This window comes from Lycium barbarum, chromosome 6, assembly GCF_019175385.1.
Source record: "Lycium barbarum isolate Lr01 chromosome 6, ASM1917538v2, whole genome shotgun sequence".
Classification (NCBI taxonomy): domain Eukaryota; kingdom Viridiplantae; phylum Streptophyta; class Magnoliopsida; order Solanales; family Solanaceae; genus Lycium; species Lycium barbarum.
In genome coordinates this window covers 131,390,033-131,407,665 of record NC_083342.1, presented here as the reverse complement: position 1 = coordinate 131,407,665, position 17,633 = coordinate 131,390,033, and the positions used below count along the sequence as shown (strand labels likewise).

At 36.6% G+C, this 17,633-nt stretch overlaps 2 protein-coding genes across 4 annotated transcripts; one reads left to right on the top strand and one right to left on the bottom strand.

Moving 5' to 3' along the window:
• The first annotated feature begins 5,308 nt into the window (after window positions 1-5,308).
• Window positions 5,309-10,147, top strand: LOC132599033 (uncharacterized). Of its 2 annotated transcripts, none has more exons than XM_060312239.1 (3): window positions 5,309-5,495; window positions 6,205-7,885; window positions 9,100-10,147. In XM_060312239.1, the coding sequence occupies exon 2, from the start codon at window positions 6,269-6,271 to the stop codon at window positions 7,820-7,822; it is 1,554 nt and encodes a 517-aa protein (XP_060168222.1). In that variant the 5' UTR covers window positions 5,309-5,495; window positions 6,205-6,268; the 3' UTR covers window positions 7,823-7,885; window positions 9,100-10,147. The 2 variants fall into 2 exon arrangements, with proteins under 2 accessions (XP_060168222.1, XP_060168221.1); XM_060312238.1 differs by having other exon boundaries at window positions 5,310-5,495; window positions 6,231-7,885.
• An 813-nt stretch (window positions 10,148-10,960) lies between these two features.
• LOC132599032 (probable receptor-like protein kinase At1g49730) lies at window positions 10,961-16,618 on the bottom strand. Of its 2 annotated transcripts, none has more exons than XM_060312237.1 (9): window positions 16,344-16,618; window positions 14,132-14,689; window positions 13,737-14,015; window positions 13,059-13,320; window positions 12,869-12,921; window positions 12,614-12,675; window positions 12,426-12,515; window positions 12,190-12,274; window positions 10,961-12,104 (listed from the first exon to the last, which is right to left on the bottom strand). In XM_060312237.1, the coding sequence occupies exons 1-9, from the start codon at window positions 16,423-16,425 to the stop codon at window positions 11,575-11,577; spliced, it is 2,001 nt and encodes a 666-aa protein (XP_060168220.1). In that variant the 5' UTR covers window positions 16,426-16,618; the 3' UTR covers window positions 10,961-11,574. The 2 variants fall into 2 exon arrangements, with proteins under 2 accessions (XP_060168220.1, XP_060168219.1); XM_060312236.1 differs by having other exon boundaries at window positions 12,614-12,681; window positions 16,344-16,617.
• Window positions 16,619-17,633: the final 1,015 nt, after the last annotated feature.

Here is a 17,633-nt window from a genome sequence, read left to right as displayed (position 1 = left end):
CATTTCAGGAATCTATGACACATAAATGCTTGATTTGATAATACGTTGCTGCAATATTTGACCGTTTTGTATTGCGCACCATTTTAATGCGCACTATAAGTATTGATTTGACAACACACCACACATGACGATTTCAGGAATCTATTTAACTTGAAGGCTTGACGAGTGAAAAACTCATCAATTGCATAAGTCTAAGTCTTACAAGTCATAAAAAAAAAAAAATCAAACTTCATTAAAAAAATGTCTCAAAATGCTTCAACTGTTAAGGTTTCACTATTTTGGGATGGAGATATCGTCGAGGACAATTACTCTATTCGTTATAGTACCAAACCAAAAGCCCATGTTAAATTTCCAACAACTTTAGATTATGAAACACTAGTCATGTACATGCACGAAAGAATGAAAACTACACCCATAGAGTTTGGAATCTCAATAACTGGCAGATATCCACAAACAATATCAAACGGTGTAGTACGTTATGGCATGCACAATATCAACGATGATGAATCTTTGAGTGATTATTTGGGATCGCCGGAAGAATATCGTGATTTAGTATTCATTAATGTTCTTGAGATGTATGTTGAAAAGATACCTCGAGAAGAAATCCCTCAAGTCCAGCCTATTCATGATATGGGGACTTTAATTCTTATGGAGACATTTTGAGTGGTCAAGTGCCGCTGGAAAATCTAAGCCAGCAATTTAATCAAGCTTACAATGAAAATTGGTAAATATGAATTTTTTATATTATTATTACGTGTAGTAGCATGTGTTTGTTGTATGAATTGGTAAATAACCAGTTTTCAAATCTTTATAGGAACTATTCTCAAAACTCACCAGTGGTACCAAATATGGATGTTGGTCAATCCTCTTAGTTCGGTGGAGTTGATCATTCTCCACACCATGATAGTGCTTATGAACAACAGTAAGTTCATCACCTTGATATTAATTTATCTATATATATGTATGATGTTGGTATTTAAAATATGTTACTTTTCATGTAGGAGGATGAATGCACTTAATAATGAAGATTTTCCTAATTATTATGAGTCATCATCAAGTGATGACGATGAAATAACTAATAATGCAGAGGTAACCGATGATGAAGACGATGACGATGTTCAAGTTGGTATGACCAACAATATTCCTCAAAGCCAAAACCAACAAGAACCAATACACCACCACATACCACCATCGATGGCTGAAAACCCAACTTCTGAAAGCCCAATTCAGTGGCATTCTAACAATATCCCTTATCTTGATAGCCTGCAGGGTCGTGATGATGCATTTGTCTTCAAAAGAGAAGATTATGATAGTCACTTAAAAACCTGGATTGAACCTAAGGATCTCAACAAAGATCGATGCTACCTTGCAAAGGGAATGTTGTTCGCATCCAAAAAAGCTTTGCAACGGGCTGTCAAAATTTATTGTTTTAAGGACATGAGGGAGTTTAAGGTTCATCTGTCAACCTCAAAGATATGGAGGCTAGTTTGTAAACGACGGTATCAAGGCTGTGAGTGGTTGCTTCGGGGAATTGTTAAGCCTGATGGTATGTGGGCTATCAAAAAAATTCGCGAAAGACACACTTGTGATATGGAAGAAAATCGAGCAGATCATTATAATTTAGATACAAACATGATTTCTCAAGTGTTACTTAAAGACATTGCCGAAACGCCAGGGTAACTTATCCTACCTAGTACATTATATGTCTTATATCAATTGAAAGATCATTACTAAATGTTGTTTGTTTAAACTTGTGCAGGTTCCCCATCAAAGATTGTATTCGAAACGTTCAAGCCGTATATAGTAAAACTATAAGCAACAGAAAGGGATTTCTCGGGCGTAGACGCGCTTTTGAGATGGTCTTTGGAAATTGGCATACTTCTTTTCGATCGCTGCCAAGGTATATGGCAGCTCTACAACATTTTAATCATGGTACTGTTGTAGAGTGGCGACTTATAGAGGGTAAAATCTTCAACTTCGTATTTTGGACATTCAAACCATGCATTGATGGTTTTGCTCACTGCCGACCAGTGATATCCATAGATGGTACACATGTATATGGTGCCTACGACATCAAGCTCCTAATTGCAATAGGAATGGATGCCAACGGGTCAATATTTCCTCTTGCTTTCGCAATTGCCGCTAACGAGAGCAACGACACATGGGGGATCTTTTTGACCCATTTGAAAATTCATGTTATTAAGGATCGTACCGGCATATGCGTGCTGTCTGATCGTCATAAAGGCATATTGCACAATATGGATAATTTACTGGGGTGGCAGCCTCCCTTTGTTTACCATCGCTATTGTTTAAGGCACTTGAAGGCAAATTTGCAATCAACGTTTCACAATGGCACTCTAAACAAATTGATGTGGGGGGCTGCGATGGAGCATCAACAACGAAAATGGGCTGCAAAAATGGATCTGATCAGGTCAGTGAGTGAACCCGCATACGTTTGGTTGATGAAGCTCGATGTTAAAAAATGGACGCTTCATGCTCATGCTGATGGAGGAAAAAGATGGGGCATGCTCACAACAAACAGCTCAGAGTCTTTCAATGGCTTGCTGAAATCTGCTCGAGGACTACCTGTCACTGCAATGGTGAGAATGACTTTCAAGCAGGTGGTGGAGCGATTTGTTGTTAGGACAAGGCAGGCCAGAGCGATATTAGCCGACGGCGGGACATGGATGTCAAAGCCCTTCAAAACTATGGAGCATTATAGGAAAAAATGTGAGCGTCACCAAATGACCGAGTATGACCCAATTCAACATGTGTATGAAGTTAGGACGGGTTATTACAACGATAAGGGTGGAAACGTGCATACCGTTTATGAGGCAACAAGAACATGCACTTGTGGTAAGTGGCAAACGTACCACATGCCGTGTTCTCATGCTGTCAAGTGCTTCGAGAGAATGAGAAAAACGGTAACAAATTATGTGGCGGGGGAATACAAGGTCCACAGTTACCTTAGAGCATATTCCGGCCAATTCCACCCACTTGGTAATGAAGCTTATTGGCCAAACGAGCCGTTTTCGATGGTTGCTAACAATGATTACATTAGAAAATTGGGCATTAACTCACGGAGTCGTAGACCCAATCAAATGGATGTTAGTGAAAGAACTTACTCTCGCAAGTGCTCCATATGTAAGCAATATGGCCATGACAAGCGTTCGTGTGGGCAACAAGGCCGTGGTAGTACAAGCACGTCTCGAAGTAATAGAGCCTCTAGAACTTGAAGATTGTATTGTTATTGTAATTTATTATTGTATTGCTTTGAATTAGTATTGTAATTAAATGGAATGAATTATTTTTTAATTAGTATAGACCTCTCGTATTGGATGAATTATTATTAAATCAAATATTTAAATTTGTACATTCAAATATAATAAAACACTTAAATCAAAACCCTATAAATATTGCAAGTTTCAAAACTTGCTTCGGGACACTTTAGAACCCCTAAAACGACGATCCAAACGTTTAGGTGGACTTGATGTAATGAGCCGACATTATTGTATGCAAAAAAAGATATTAAGTTTTATATAAAATATTGATATTTTGGGATTTTAAAACATGACTAATATTTGCTCAAAGTATGAAAAAAAACGTGATTGGAAAGGTAACGCAAAAAAAAAAAGAAAAAAAAGTCGCACCATTAACGCACAAAATTCGTGCGTGAAAGGCCCAAAGTGCAATTTTGCAGATTGGTCCTCTCACGCACGAATTTCATGCGTGAATACTACTAATGTTTTTTTTTTTTTTATACTAGTTTGGTTCAACTTTTTATTTTTTGTACTACTTAAGTCGCGGATTCCTTCATTCACTCTTCAAGTCATTGGACACCCGTCACATATACAAAAGGAGTCAAACTTCCGTTGAGGGGTAAAACAAGAAGAAGAGAGGAAGCAGGGGGTCATAAGTTTTGTACAAGTTTTGACATGAGACTACCACATACTTGATATATTTTGCTACATGAACTCTTGTATGAATATAATTCTTTTTTCTTGTCCTCTCCTTTTTTTTTTTTTTCCATTGGAGCGCTTAAATTCATTAACGAAAAAAGTATAGGAGAAAATGATGAGAGAGTGTTGTAAAAATTGACTATTTAAGGTTTTGCATAAAATTAGGTGGAGACTTTTAAAAACGCCCATAAAGTGGCGAATAACTGGATGATGAAAAAATTAAAACAAGCAATGAAGCAATGAGTAAAAGGAAAAGAAAAGAAAAACAACACCGAGAAAGGAAATTCTACCTTAATAATTCATTTAGTTTGTTCCATAGGTAGAATCCGAAATGGGAGCTTTTAGTTACTTTATTTGTCCTTTAGTCAATTCTACTTTATTTGTCTTCTTAAAAATAGGAAAATTTACCAAACAAGAAATTAATAGATCTATACAAAATTAAATTGTACAAGAAAATATATTACTATATATTAAGATACATCTATATACAAACACATTTTATAGAAAGTAAAAATACTTTTCGATTACTAATTAGGAATATGATAAAGTGAGAAAAGAGCATGCACTTCTAAAGTTAAAATATTCAAAGTTTACTATGAAACAAAGGAAATAGTAACTCTTAACTCCGTATGCTTGGTTAAACTATCTATTTGTTGATGGAGGTTTGTATGTATCCTTCCCTTTTATATTTTTAATAAATTAAAACAGAAGGCAAACGAACGATTATTTAGCTTTCTACACTAATTATATTGTCATTTCAGATTAGTTTGGAATCTTTTCTATATTTTTCCCTTTACACAACCGCAAGCGCTTTGAATACCTTAATTTTCTGATTATAATTAAGTTTTAGACAAACTACTCCCTCTATTTCAAAATAAGTGTCCTTTTAGGCTTTTTATTTTGTTCCAAAATAAGTGACACTTTAGAATTTCAAGAAGAAATTAATTTTATTCTTCCAAACTTACCCTTATTTATTATCAAGAATCATTAAATAAGTTTTCTTTTTCTAAACATTAATTAGGGGTAAGTTAGTAAAAATGCTCCTAATTTTCTAAGAATGAGCAATTTTTTAAGGGGTGTGCATGAGTTAAAAGAGACACTTATTTTGGAATGGAGGGAGTATTAAACACAGCTAACTAACGTAGTAATTATGTTTAAAAGAGCTTACCTTTTTACTGAATATGCTATTCTATCGGCTTATTATTAATTTTAGCACTTCTATCTAAATATATAGTGATCTATTTTCAAAACTAATTTTAGCACCTAAAAGTATTTTTGCTTATCAGCTATTTTAATCTAACAAAAATTGTACCTCTAGCAAGGGATCAGATACTAATCTTTTAAAATCGGTGAATGTCGGTTTACTGCGGTAACAGTCAAGCACCGACCCATATTCCAATTCCAATGTCTGCCCCATATCTCTAGTCTACTAGTAGTTCGTACAAACAAATTAACAAGACTCAAAACACAGTTTTCGTACTGAAGAAGAATCAGCATCTCTACTTTGCAGCTCATCAATTCTTTCTTCCTCTTCAGGTATTCTTTCCCTCTAATATATTTGCTTGTAGGGTTTCATTATTTGAATTCTTAAGATCCTTCCTTCATTTAACATGTACAAAAACACACAGTCCTTTGATTTCTTGGGACCCTTATTTCCTTTTTGAACTTATCTTTCAAGGGCTTCCAGTTGGAATTTATGCATGAGATTCATATAATTGATAGTTTGGGATTGGTGTTTAGTTGATTGTTGGGATTTCTGTTTTTTTTTTTTTTTTTCTCTTTTGATCAGATCAGTTATTGCTGCTGCTGCTGCAGGGAAATTTTCTATTTTACTCTGGAAATTCTTCAGTTTTCTGGCTGCCTTTTGCTTAGTGTTCATGTTTTTTGATGGGTCTTTTTTCCTTTGCACTTTACTTTCTTGAAAAAGATTAGTTTTTGAAGTAACTTGGGACCCAACTAGAGCCCAAGATTATATAAATCCAGCATTCCAATCACTGATTCTGATGTGAGTTCCAACTCCCATAATCCATTACAAAATATGCTTAAATAAATCGACATAACGGTAAAAGCTATACTGATAACTAAAGAGCCCATTGTTAAGCTTTTAATTGCTGAGAAACCATTGTTTGGTGACGCTTGTGAATTGATTATTCTTGAGTCCTGCGTCAGTATCAATGGAAGTGTGTGGAAATCCTTCTAGTTGGATGGAATTTTGTATCTAGTGATTCATCTAACGTGTTGCTAGTCGCTCATTTTATTGGCCATATACAGGTAGCCAGGGACTACACAAATCTTTGGCTGAAACACTGATGGCACTTCTTCCTACATCATCTTTTGGATTATCATCAGAGCCCTTGGAACAAAGTGGGACACTGGTGGCAAACACAAACACGAAAGCACCAACACCTCTCTCCTTGCAAAGCCCAAATTCTTCACAGGGACCTGTGGCAATTCTTTGGGACATTGAAAACTGTCCTGTTCCAAGTGATGTACGCCCTGAAGATGTGGCTGGCAACATCAGAATGGCTCTGCGGGTCCATCCTGTGATCAAAGGAGCAGTTACGCTTTTTGCTGCCTATGGAGATTTTAATGCTTTCCCCAGGCGATTAAGAGAGGGCTGCCAGAGAACTGGTGTTAAACTTATAGATGTCCCTAATGGCAGGAAGGATGCAGCTGACAAGGCCATATTGGTTGACATGTTTCTTTTTGCTCTTGACAATCCTCCACCCTCGTCCATTATCCTAATATCAGGAGATGTTGATTTTTCTCCTGCACTTCACATTCTTGGTCAACGTGGATACACTGTGATCCTTGTCATTCCTGCAAATGTTGGTGTTTCGTCTGCTTTGTGTAATGCTGGGAGGTTTGTATGGGACTGGCCAAGTATTGCTCGAGGTGAAGGTTTTGTGCCTCCTGCAAAGGCCTTTAGGGGTGGTGTCTCAGACATTACTGGGATTCTAATGGGTTGTTGCCAGATTAATGACAACTCAGATTATCAGCATGAAGATGAAGCAATAGTGTATAGGGGTCTCTCTCAGAGCTACTATAATGCTAGGGATTTCTCAATGATATCACATTCTCTGGCCGAATATAATACCACTTCAATTTGCATGCCATGTTATCCTATGGGTACGCGAACTCATAGTCTTCCTTCTGGTTTAAATGAAGGAGGTCCATCTTCACAGGATCAGAGTGAATTGACATGGGTGCAGCCTGGGGATATAAATGGTTTGAAGGGGCAGCTGGTGAAGTTGCTTGAATTATCTGGTGGCTGCTTGCCTCTTACACGAGTTCCTGCAGAATACCTGAAAATTTATGGGAGGCCTCTTTATATTTCAGAATATGGTGCAGCTAAGCTCGTGAATCTTCTCAAGAAGATGAGTGATACAATTTCTGTCGGGGGGAAAGGCCAAAAGAAGTTTGTCTACCTCTATAATTCATGTGCTTTACCAAGTGCTCCCCCCATAACTATTTTAAAAAGAGACAATAAAGGAAAAGGAACACAAGAGGGAAATGCCGATATTGTGACTGGGATTGGATCTTCGGATGAGTTCTCAGATGATGAAAGAGGACTCGTAAAAGAGCGTGGGGGGAGCTGTGAGAAATCTGATATGGGTCCAATAGTTGAAAAAAGCCTTGAAAATTTCAAGTATGAACTTCAAGAGATACTTGTTAGCTACTCTTGCCGAATTTTTCTTGGTTGTTTTGAGGCAATATATCAACAAAGGTACAAGAGGCAATTAGACTACGAGAGCTTTGGAGTGGCTGAACTTGAGCAGCTACTAGCGAAGGTGAAAGATGTTGTGATTGTGCAAGAGGAACCAGTTAGCAAGAGGAAGTTTCTGGTTGCTGTTGGTGCCTAGAAGTGTTTGTCGTTTCATTTCTTGACTATTTACTGTCTTAACTTCCTTGGGACTTATGATGAGGTATTTGTTGTCGCTACATTGTCCTTTGTCATTTTTTTGTTTTCTCTTCAGTATGACAAAAGAAAAGCTGAAGTCATGTTTGTCATTTCTTCTTCACCATGACTTAGTTTGTTCTATAATGTCAGAAGTTCCTGTGTAACACCAGAACAATGGGAGATCTCTGTGTATATTTATCTCTCGCTGCTTTCATCTAAATACATGCTAGAATGTGTAAATTATTCAAGCTAGTTTGCGCAGGAGGTGCTTTTTCCCCTCATCATGGTACATGTCAATGATGGAAGCAAGATTGCTTTTCTATGAATTGTTCTTTTTGCCGTATGTAACTTGGATCTGTATTCTGCTTCTAAATTCAGTGTGACACGTATCTCTTCCCCATTTCGTACCCAAGTCTATGGAATTAGTCAAAGTTTTCCATAAGTGTATTTGCATTGGGAAAACACACTTTAGCTCATCTCATGGTTCTTGCAAACTCTTTGGCGGGAAGAGACTGTTTTCAAAGGTAGGCAATCTGGCTGTCCTGTTTTGAAACCTTTGAGTAAACCGAGTTAGGTTCAAGTTGAGTATGACTGGGCTTCTGTCCTCATTTTACTTCAAGAGCTTTTCTGAAATTTATTACTATTACTCCCTCCGTTTCAAAATGTTTGTCTGGTTTTGACTTGGCACGAAGTTTAACCGTATCTAATTTGCTCCAAAAAGTTTTTGTAGTTTTTTTATTAATTTATTGGTCTGTATGCTGGCACTTACTGGAGTCATTGTTTTCTTGCTAGTATGGGGTCTAACTAGTTGGATTAAGCTGTTCCTCTCATGTATTTTCCATATATTGAGGGGTCAATGAGAACGGAGATACAAATCAATTAGCAACTTTTTCGAGGCATATTAATCCATATTTCCATTTTTTATTTGTTACATTTAATTGCTGAGCACTTCAAAGGACAATTGTGGATGTATTCACCTGTTAAGGAGAGAAGTAAGCTTCTGTAACAGAAAGCATTGCATGCTGGTCGTGTGTCTGAATTACAGCTGCATGCCAAATTTATGTCTCGGCATCTCTTATTATTAATGAGAAATTCTGAGTTTTATTTTTAGTGTTGCTTTCTTAGTTACATCTGACCTGGCGGATCTATTACTAATGTGAGATTTTTAGGATTACTTTTTAGTACTGCTTTCTTAGTTAATATCTAACAATGTTATCTTATCTGTCATGGCATTTCCAGCTTAAGCCTTGTGCCATTGGAGGGATGTTGAAGTTAAAGAAGGGCCGTTCTCCATGCAAAAGCGCTCCCATGATGGTGTCAATTATGGCAGGCCAGTCTAGCAAAAGTCGGATCATTTTTGTCACATTCTTCAATTTGTTTATGGTTTGTGTACCATATTGAAACTCCGGCAGAAGCCTGTGATGGAAAAGATAGTAAACGTCTGATTGGAAAATAGGGGAGAAAGGATACAGGTCCAAAATGTGATTGATAGCCTTGGTTTACTGTTATCCGAAAATGAGCTGTAACTGTAAGTTGGGCAATAGCTATGAATTTGGTCGTGTGAACATCTAAATGGGTGGAGATATGCAACGTCCATGACTATAACAAGACCTAGTTGGATGTCAACAGCAGTAGCATACAGAGTCGTAGGGTCCATATGATCATGTCATATGGAGTAACTTAAACAGTCGGTCAAGGACTTGAGTCATATGGTTGCATGCACTTCGATGTTGCTCCTTGAGGCGTAAAGTTTGTCATGAAACTCCAACTGTGTTTATCCTTTGGATTGTTTCATGCTGCGGAAAATGGTGGCTGTAGTTTAATCACATAGTTTGGGTATTTAAGCTAGACGTGGGCTAGGAGCACTTTGCTCGATGTAACAGATGCTTGCCACATGCAAAAGCATCATAGAAAGGGTTTTGAAAGAATTATTCTTTCCAATTGTTCTGGTTTTGGAAGGAATATTGTTTAACAGCTTCTGTTGCTCTTTGTCAACATAAGCTTGGAGCTATTCGGTTGCTTCTGTGGGAAACATTTGTTCTGTAGGTGGATTATGCTATATAATTGATGGGAAGGACTGGTTCATTTGTCAGCAAATTTTCATATGGTCAATTTTCCTTGTACATTAAACTGGTCTCGTTTGGTTTCTTCTTCCCTCCTCCCATGGCAAGTTTATTATGTATATAACCTATGCCACACCCCTCCTTGCTCAGGCAAGGCTTGAGAAACTTTGTTATATACCCATGTTTGACTGGATGATGCTAAAGGTTTATTTGTTTGGTTAGTAGGTTTGAAAGCGCATCAAGGTCACTATCTGAATGGTACTTGTTTTCGGTGTAACAATCAGTAGTTGAAACTCACTGGTTCGATTTACTCGGATTCACGTTGGATAAGCTCACTGAGGGAGTAAACTGTTTGTTACCTAAAGTTTCTCCCTTCTTGGGGCTCGAAGTAGCAACCTGAATGCTCGATGTTTCAACTCTACTTAAGCAATTGTGTTTGCTTCACTTTAAATCTATTTTTTTTTTCTGTGTCAAATTTTTAGCCTATTACCTGTTGGAATTGCAACGTAATTTTAGTTGTAGTTTCAAACTTCAAGTTTCTTTTTGTCGACTGATTTGCAAAAATGGGATGGGGACGGAGTGACCGTAACACAATTACCACATAGAAGGCATGCGATATTTTTAACTGTAGCTAGAATGTAGGACACAATACTCTTATGTGCAATTACATACTGTAATAAATATATGGCAGAGCAATAACTCTGAAAATTTTGGGTTTGGCCTAATAATGTCAGTACTCGATATACACAAGCTAGAAGCTTGAGCGCGAAGCCAACTTATGAATAGAAAAACAGATGCAGGGAAGAAAAATGAATGATGAAATCAAAATTAGCAACAAGTATCGGCATGCTGCTGACTTATGGACATCACAAGAAAGATGCACGAAAGGACAATGAAAGAAGAAACCAAAATTTTCTTTGAGAAATGTTTGGCAAAATGTATTTTATCCACATCATCACTAATGTATATGTTGAATTAATGACACAGCTGTTTAAAGTGGCTCATTGAGCACCCAAATCTTGTGTCTAAGAATCATGTAAACAAAAGCTTCCTTTTATTTCCAGATAAGCTGCGAAAGCAGCAATTTCTACTTATGTTCGAAACATACAGGTAAAGAGAGTACAAGCCAATAAGTTAACAGTCCAATAGTCCAATAACTTGCAAGAAATAACAGCCCTGGAAAGTGCTAAAGAATGTTAAACACAACAAACCAACCCAAAGAAGAAAAAAAAAAAAAAAAGAAGCTAAAGTTGTTAGTCACTCTCTCCGAAAAATTTCGTGGAAGAATAGAATTAAACACTGTACCCCCACTTTCTGTAATGCAGGTGGTCATATAGTTCTGTTGTAACCACTGCCTACTTTGCAAGGAAAAAGTCATCCTTTGATGGAATTAAGCCAACTTCATGGACCTATGGATCACAGCCTCTGGATCGCGTGCACGTGCTGCTTATCAATGTCAGGATGGTGAACTCAGTAACCTTAAAACTCTGATATGTAATGGCTTTACAGTTAAATCTGCTAGAAAGTTAGTTAACAGTCAAAAGCATTATCCACTGAACTTCGAACCATGCATCAGCTGGCCCTCGGGGATTTCTCGGTTATCCAAAAAAGTTACTTTAACAGTCAAATAATTGGTCTCTAATAGCATACATTAGAGTGGAGACTGGGGAGGACTGGTTTCAATAAGGAAGCTCCTGCTACAATAAGACCTCGACGTACTTGACGAAGAAGCTAGACACCTTCCGTCACCACTGTGAAATATTCCCTCACCTTTGTGCATCCTAGACCTACTTGTTCTTCCTCTTCCTTCAGTTTCATCATAACCTTCATCCTCCATGGATTCAACGAAGCCACTGTGCATGGGGTCCGCACACTCGTACAAAAGCCTAAGGACCTGCTTGATTGAAGGCCGAGCCCGTCCTTCTCTTTGTGTACACCATCTAACAATTGCTAAAAGGGTCTGAAGTTGATCGAAGTCATAAGAGTCTCCAATGTTAGGATCTACGAGCTCAGTTATCCTAGATTCCGATATCAGGAATGTTTCAGCCCACTCTATCAAATTTTTGTTATCTTGAATTGCCTGTCTCGATGTGATTAATTCCAGTAATACCACTCCATAACTATATACATCACTTTTTTCTGTAAGCTCTTGGGTGATGACATACTCGGGATCCATATAACCTAAATAGCAAAGCAAAGTTCCCTCTACATCATCAAAGTAAAGAGCGATGCTTGAATTTTACTCATAAGTAGAATTTTCCCCAACCTGGAGTTCCCTTGATATCTGTGTTTACCGGTTCAAAGCAAATAGAACCATCCTTCGAAGCATGTGCAAGGCCAAAATCTGCAACCTATCATATTACAATTTACAAGAGTTAAAAGAATAACCTGCCCTTCCAACAGATCTGATAAAGCAGGAAATGTTTGAGTTAATGTAGAAAGATCTAAGATTTGTACATGTAGTAAAAGAAACTAGGTTCACCCTTGAATTAATGTATTTACCTTTGCGACAAAGTTCTCATCCAGTAATATATTGCTTGATTTGATGTCCCTATGGCACAGTGGAGGATCACAATAGAAATGAAGATATTCCTACATGGAGGAAACAAGAAATATGGAGGCACTGAATGTTAACCGTTAAGCAGCTTATAAGAATATAACAATTAGATAGAGTAGATAAAAAGATCTACCAGAGCATTTGCCACATCAATAGCAATTTGAATTCTTGTACGCCAACTGAGGGGGGTTCTACCTGGATCTTTGCATATTTTTAGAGGAATAATCAAGCAAATCAACAACTACTTTAAGATGAAACAGTAGTCAAACATGCACTATGTGTTTGTCAACATTAAACATTAAATGACAGACCAGTCGCCAATCCTAAAGGCTAATTTTTTTTATTAATAATAGAATCAGTAAATAAGGCTCGGCGAATAAGAGCCTACCGTGAAGCTGATCATTTAAGCTTCCATTCGGCATATACTCATACATAAGAAACCTGCTCCATGATAAATGTTTAGTATCGGAAAGAAGATATTGACATATGTTACCTTACATTGAAAGCTTGACAGAAACAAAAAAAGAAGTAGAAAAAGGAAAATCAAACAAAGAAAGTCGTTAAAATGATTCCCAAACCTCTCATGCCTTTCAATGCAAAAGCCCCTCAGTGCAACGAGATGACGATGATGCAGTCGAGCAAGCAGTTCTATTTCTCTGCAAAACTCATCCTCAGCCTGCTCAGAAACCTTGTTCATTCTCTTCACTGCTACCACGGAACCGTCCTTAAATTCAGCTTTATATACAGTGCCAAATCCTCCCTGTCCAATAGTTGTGCTAAAGTCGTTGGTTGCTTTCTTTGTCTCCTTGTAGCTGTATTTGTTAAATATAGAAGCTGTCCCTGTGTGCATTTTGCATAACAATAAGATAATATGATAAGAACCCTAGAGACAAGTTAGTAGATCTTGCAGTGTCCTCTTCTTTAAGTACACAATTAGGGGTCGTTTGTTTGCTGGTTAGAGTTACCCAGGTACTAGCTATGCAGGGATTAGTAAAGTATCCAAGGTTAGTTATTCATGTATTAGTTATTTCATCTTCTACCCTGCATAAAACAATACATAGATTTCCTCAATAGTTATGCGGGATTGTGAACTCGTAACCAAATACCGTACTTAGTGTGCTGAATTTTGTACATACTACAGAGCAACTAAAATGCTACCAAACATGGTTCTAGTTATGTTGATTTTAATACATGAATAATTTACTTCCTAACCTGCAACCAAACGACCCCTTAGTCTAAAAGAACCACAAAATTACCTTCCTGGAATCTTTTTGGTGGCTGTGCGAAGGATTTGGAAGATATCTTATCAGTTGCATCAGAATCTTCCAGTTCTTTGCTTTTCCTCCAAATCAGAACAATTAAGATAAACAGCATCAGGACAGCCACGACTGTAACTATTATGCCAACAACTGGTACCAATGTAAGGTGGTAAGGATGATTTTCCTTAACGGGTGTAGTCAAGGAAAGTTGAGAAGGGCTGGCAGCAACGGGAGGGCTTGGAGAGACCTCTGGTGAAAGTTGTGACGGGGATGGTCCTGAAAGTGGTAGACGTACAATGGAAGTCAGAACCTTTCATATGGTATAATTACTGTAACTGTTTTATCTAGACTTCAGTGGTAATGAATGCCACCACCTCCCTATTAATGCGTACCTGGAGGTATAATTAGGCCTTTAACCCCAAAGAAGCAGCGAGCCATATCAATAGCTGATGCATTGTCAACTTGGCTTGCAAGAGTAGCAAATGTTGCATCTCTACAAGTACTAAATGTCGTATTATTAGCTGTACCAACTAGATTGCGGAGATACAAGATGCCGGTATTGAGGCATTTTCTACATTTACTTTCCACCGAGAGGGGGACTTGGCAGTGTTTAGTAACACTTGAAAATTGTGGAGATTGAAGCATCTGAGTGACAGTTGTTCGACCTTGGCAATCATAGTTGACAGGAATTTTTGTCCCAAAACCACAGAACACTGTTGCGTTTCTGGTGACTCCATGGAATTGGAGAATATCTGCTATTTTATTTAGGCAAATTTCTGATGACTCAGCATTAACCCCGAGGTTGCTTGTTGCATTTGTATATCGAGCAACAGAAATTGCAACCAAGGCATTAATGTAGCGGCAACACTTTCCTCTTTCTTCTTTGGTGGAGCAGATTGAGGCAGTCAGAGTATAGTTGGACCCCGTCATGGTTAAGGGGCAAACTGCATCTGGAGAAGAAAATGTAGATAGACATTGTTCAGATTCAATTCATTGAGAGATGTTTCAGGATTACTTCACTAACTAAGGTTGAGTTCAAATAAGACGGCCAACTAATGTCTAATAGTTAACAACAGTAATGGTATTAGCAGTAATATACAGATAAAAAGAATTTGAAAACTGGTTAGATGCAACATGTTAGCAGGACCTATATGATATCAGCTTGTGGAAAGCAAGAATCTCCAATTTAAGAGTTAGCAGACAGTTATACGGACATTGGCCTTGTACGCCGAGACTACATATGCAAACTTGAACCATTAGACTCCAGATTGGACACGTCATAGTTCAACTGTACTCTCCGTGAATTAACATTCCCCTTCTTCAAATACCATGATATTTGTTATTTACCTATTTTGCAATTTCCCATGCAGGGATATTTCATCACTGTTTCTTTATCAAAAAAAATAAAAATTACAGTACTTTCTCAAAAATAATCACCTTTACAATACTTCTTGTGTAAATAAAATTAAAAAAATCATCTTAAAAGACAATAAATTCTTCATTTTGGATCAAGCAGTAGATTTTGAAGTATGTAATCATGAGTATATTACTCCGAGAATGAGAAAACCATTGAAGCAAACACCATAGGCACATGCAACATCTTTAGAATTCCATACTTCATATGCCACTAAACTAGAGATGATGAGGCATGACAAGTTTAAGGGTTGGTGAAGAGTGAAGACAATACTTTCCAGATTCTGTAGAGCCCAGCTAGGTGTATAGAAGGAATAAGGCTAGTGTATTTATTGAAAGGAGCTTATGTTCTATGTACTTACGCTGTTAAGAATTTTCTCATCATCGGGTCAAGTTGACTTACAACAATTGGTAACCTTTTTTGATAATGGTAGCAGTATATTCACCAGCACAAAATTCTGTGCTGGGAGCATTACAACAATTTGTAACTTTTCATATTATGATTTGGTAACCTTGAAAATAGATTCATAACTTACTGTAATAGGTTCAATTGCAGTGATAATGTAAAATTCTTCTCATCGAACTTAAACTCTAAAAGAAAACATCAATAAAATGTGCATTAACACAATTATTAAATGAAGCAATACATACTAATTAGCACTAAAACTGAACTAAGCATTGCTGAGCCATCTGCATCTTATTGAATTTGAATTTAACAGACTTACAAGCAAACACAAATTGTATTAGAATGAGCTTCACCACTGACATTTGCTAGTTTCCATTCTCATTTCCAACAAACTAAAAAGCACAGTATCTCCAAAAATTGGCAGGTCTTAAGAAACATGCAGTCACATTAATCACATTTCCCACAATATTTCAACTACCTTTCTTCTTCCACTTCCTCCTTAAATTCTCATAAACCTCAAACAAAACAAAATCTTGTAAAATACAAACACCCACAAAATTCAAGAAAATGATAGCAGCTTCAAGCTCACTATAACTTCCTCATCAAACACTCACAAATAACCCCAAATTACACTAAAAATGCCAACTTTTTTCCTTTTACCAAGCTCTAGAGTGAATGGAACTCAAAATTTAGCCCCAAAAAAGTGCACAACACAGTTAAACAAGAAAAGGGGAAGGTCCCAAATAAGATGCAATTGAAAGAAATTAACAGACAAAAATGTATACCTGAAGCAGCACTTGTTGAAAGAAACTGCATTTCAAGAAAGAACAACAATCCCAGAAAAATGGTTTGTCCGTACAATGTCATGGCAAAAAAATATACAGATGCAGATATGAGTCAACACTGAATAATGAGAAAACAGCTAATTTTAGCAAATTAATTAGAGAAGGCTTGTGAACAATGGAAACTGAGCAACTGTCCGAGGAGAAGCGAGTGCGGCTTTTGACTGACTTAAAGACTTTGTATAGACCCCAAACAGTCCCCACATTTTTCATTATCTTTCTATTTTTCCATGTATCGACAATAACCAAACAGATACAGCACATAATAGATCAGTAAATGTCAAATGATTTTTATTCTTTTGTCATAATAGATGCTACTTTTTTTATATAAACATACATAATTTGAATTAAAATAAAATAAAATTGGCGACATATAAAAAAGTATTGTTAGTTAGTGCCTAGCGGTGAAACTAGAAATTTATATAACAAGATTAAAAAATGCTATACTAGTATAAAATTACAATATTTAATATAAATATACTTAATTTGAAATTTTTTTTAAAATGGCGACATATAAAAAGGTATCGTTAGTTAATGCCTAGTGATGAAACTAGAAATTTATATAAGAAGATTAAAAAATGTTATATTAGTATAAAATTACAATATTTAATAGTATAAATATACATAATTTGAATTTTAAAAAAAATGGCGACATATAAAAAGGTATTGTTAGTTAATGCCTGGTGATGAAACTAGAAATTTATAAGAAGATTAAATAATGTTATACTAGTATAAAATTACAAAAACTATTTTTCTCCTCTTTGTACTCGATAATTGTTCAATGAAGGAAATTCAATTCTTTAAAGCTAAGCTATGTCATGGTAGTAATTAGCCCGCGTTTTGCAGTTCCAAAGGACCCGAAATAAGAAGAGACAAAGATGTCTAATTTAGACACTTCTAATGGAAAGAGATTATTCAATATGGGTGGTCTAATAAAACAGAGGATGTAATCAACGAGAGAACTCCCACCAGATAGAATAATTGTAATGGCTCCATCAAAATTTATCACTAAAACAATAAAGTTTATTTAATTATTTATTTATTGATATTATTTGCTCCTTATGTCCGGAATAATGTCATTTTCGAGAAAATTAACAATTGTTCACTTCTTCCATCTGAAATGGCATCCTCCTTGGATTTTGATTTATATATATTTCAAGTGATAGTTAACACAAAATGTAATACAACCATAGTACGTAAATGTAACATCGTCATAAATGTTCATTAGACAAA

Excerpts from the sequence above, each read along its gene's own strand:
- LOC132599033 (XM_060312239.1), top strand. The coding sequence starts at position 6,269 with ATGGCACTTCTTCCTACATCATCTTTTGGATTATCATCAGAGCCCTTG.
- LOC132599032 (XM_060312236.1), bottom strand. The coding sequence starts at position 16,425 with ATGACATTGTACGGACAAACCATTTTTCTGGGATTGTTGTTCTTTCTT. Across the intron at positions 13,321-13,736 it reads ACCAAAAAGATTCCAGGAAG|GGACAGCTTCTATATTTAAC; the intron begins GTAATTTTGTGG and ends AAATGCACACAG. Across the intron at positions 12,516-12,613 it reads TTGATGTGGCAAATGCTCTG|GAATATCTTCATTTCTATTG; the intron begins GTAGATCTTTTT and ends TCCTCCATGTAG.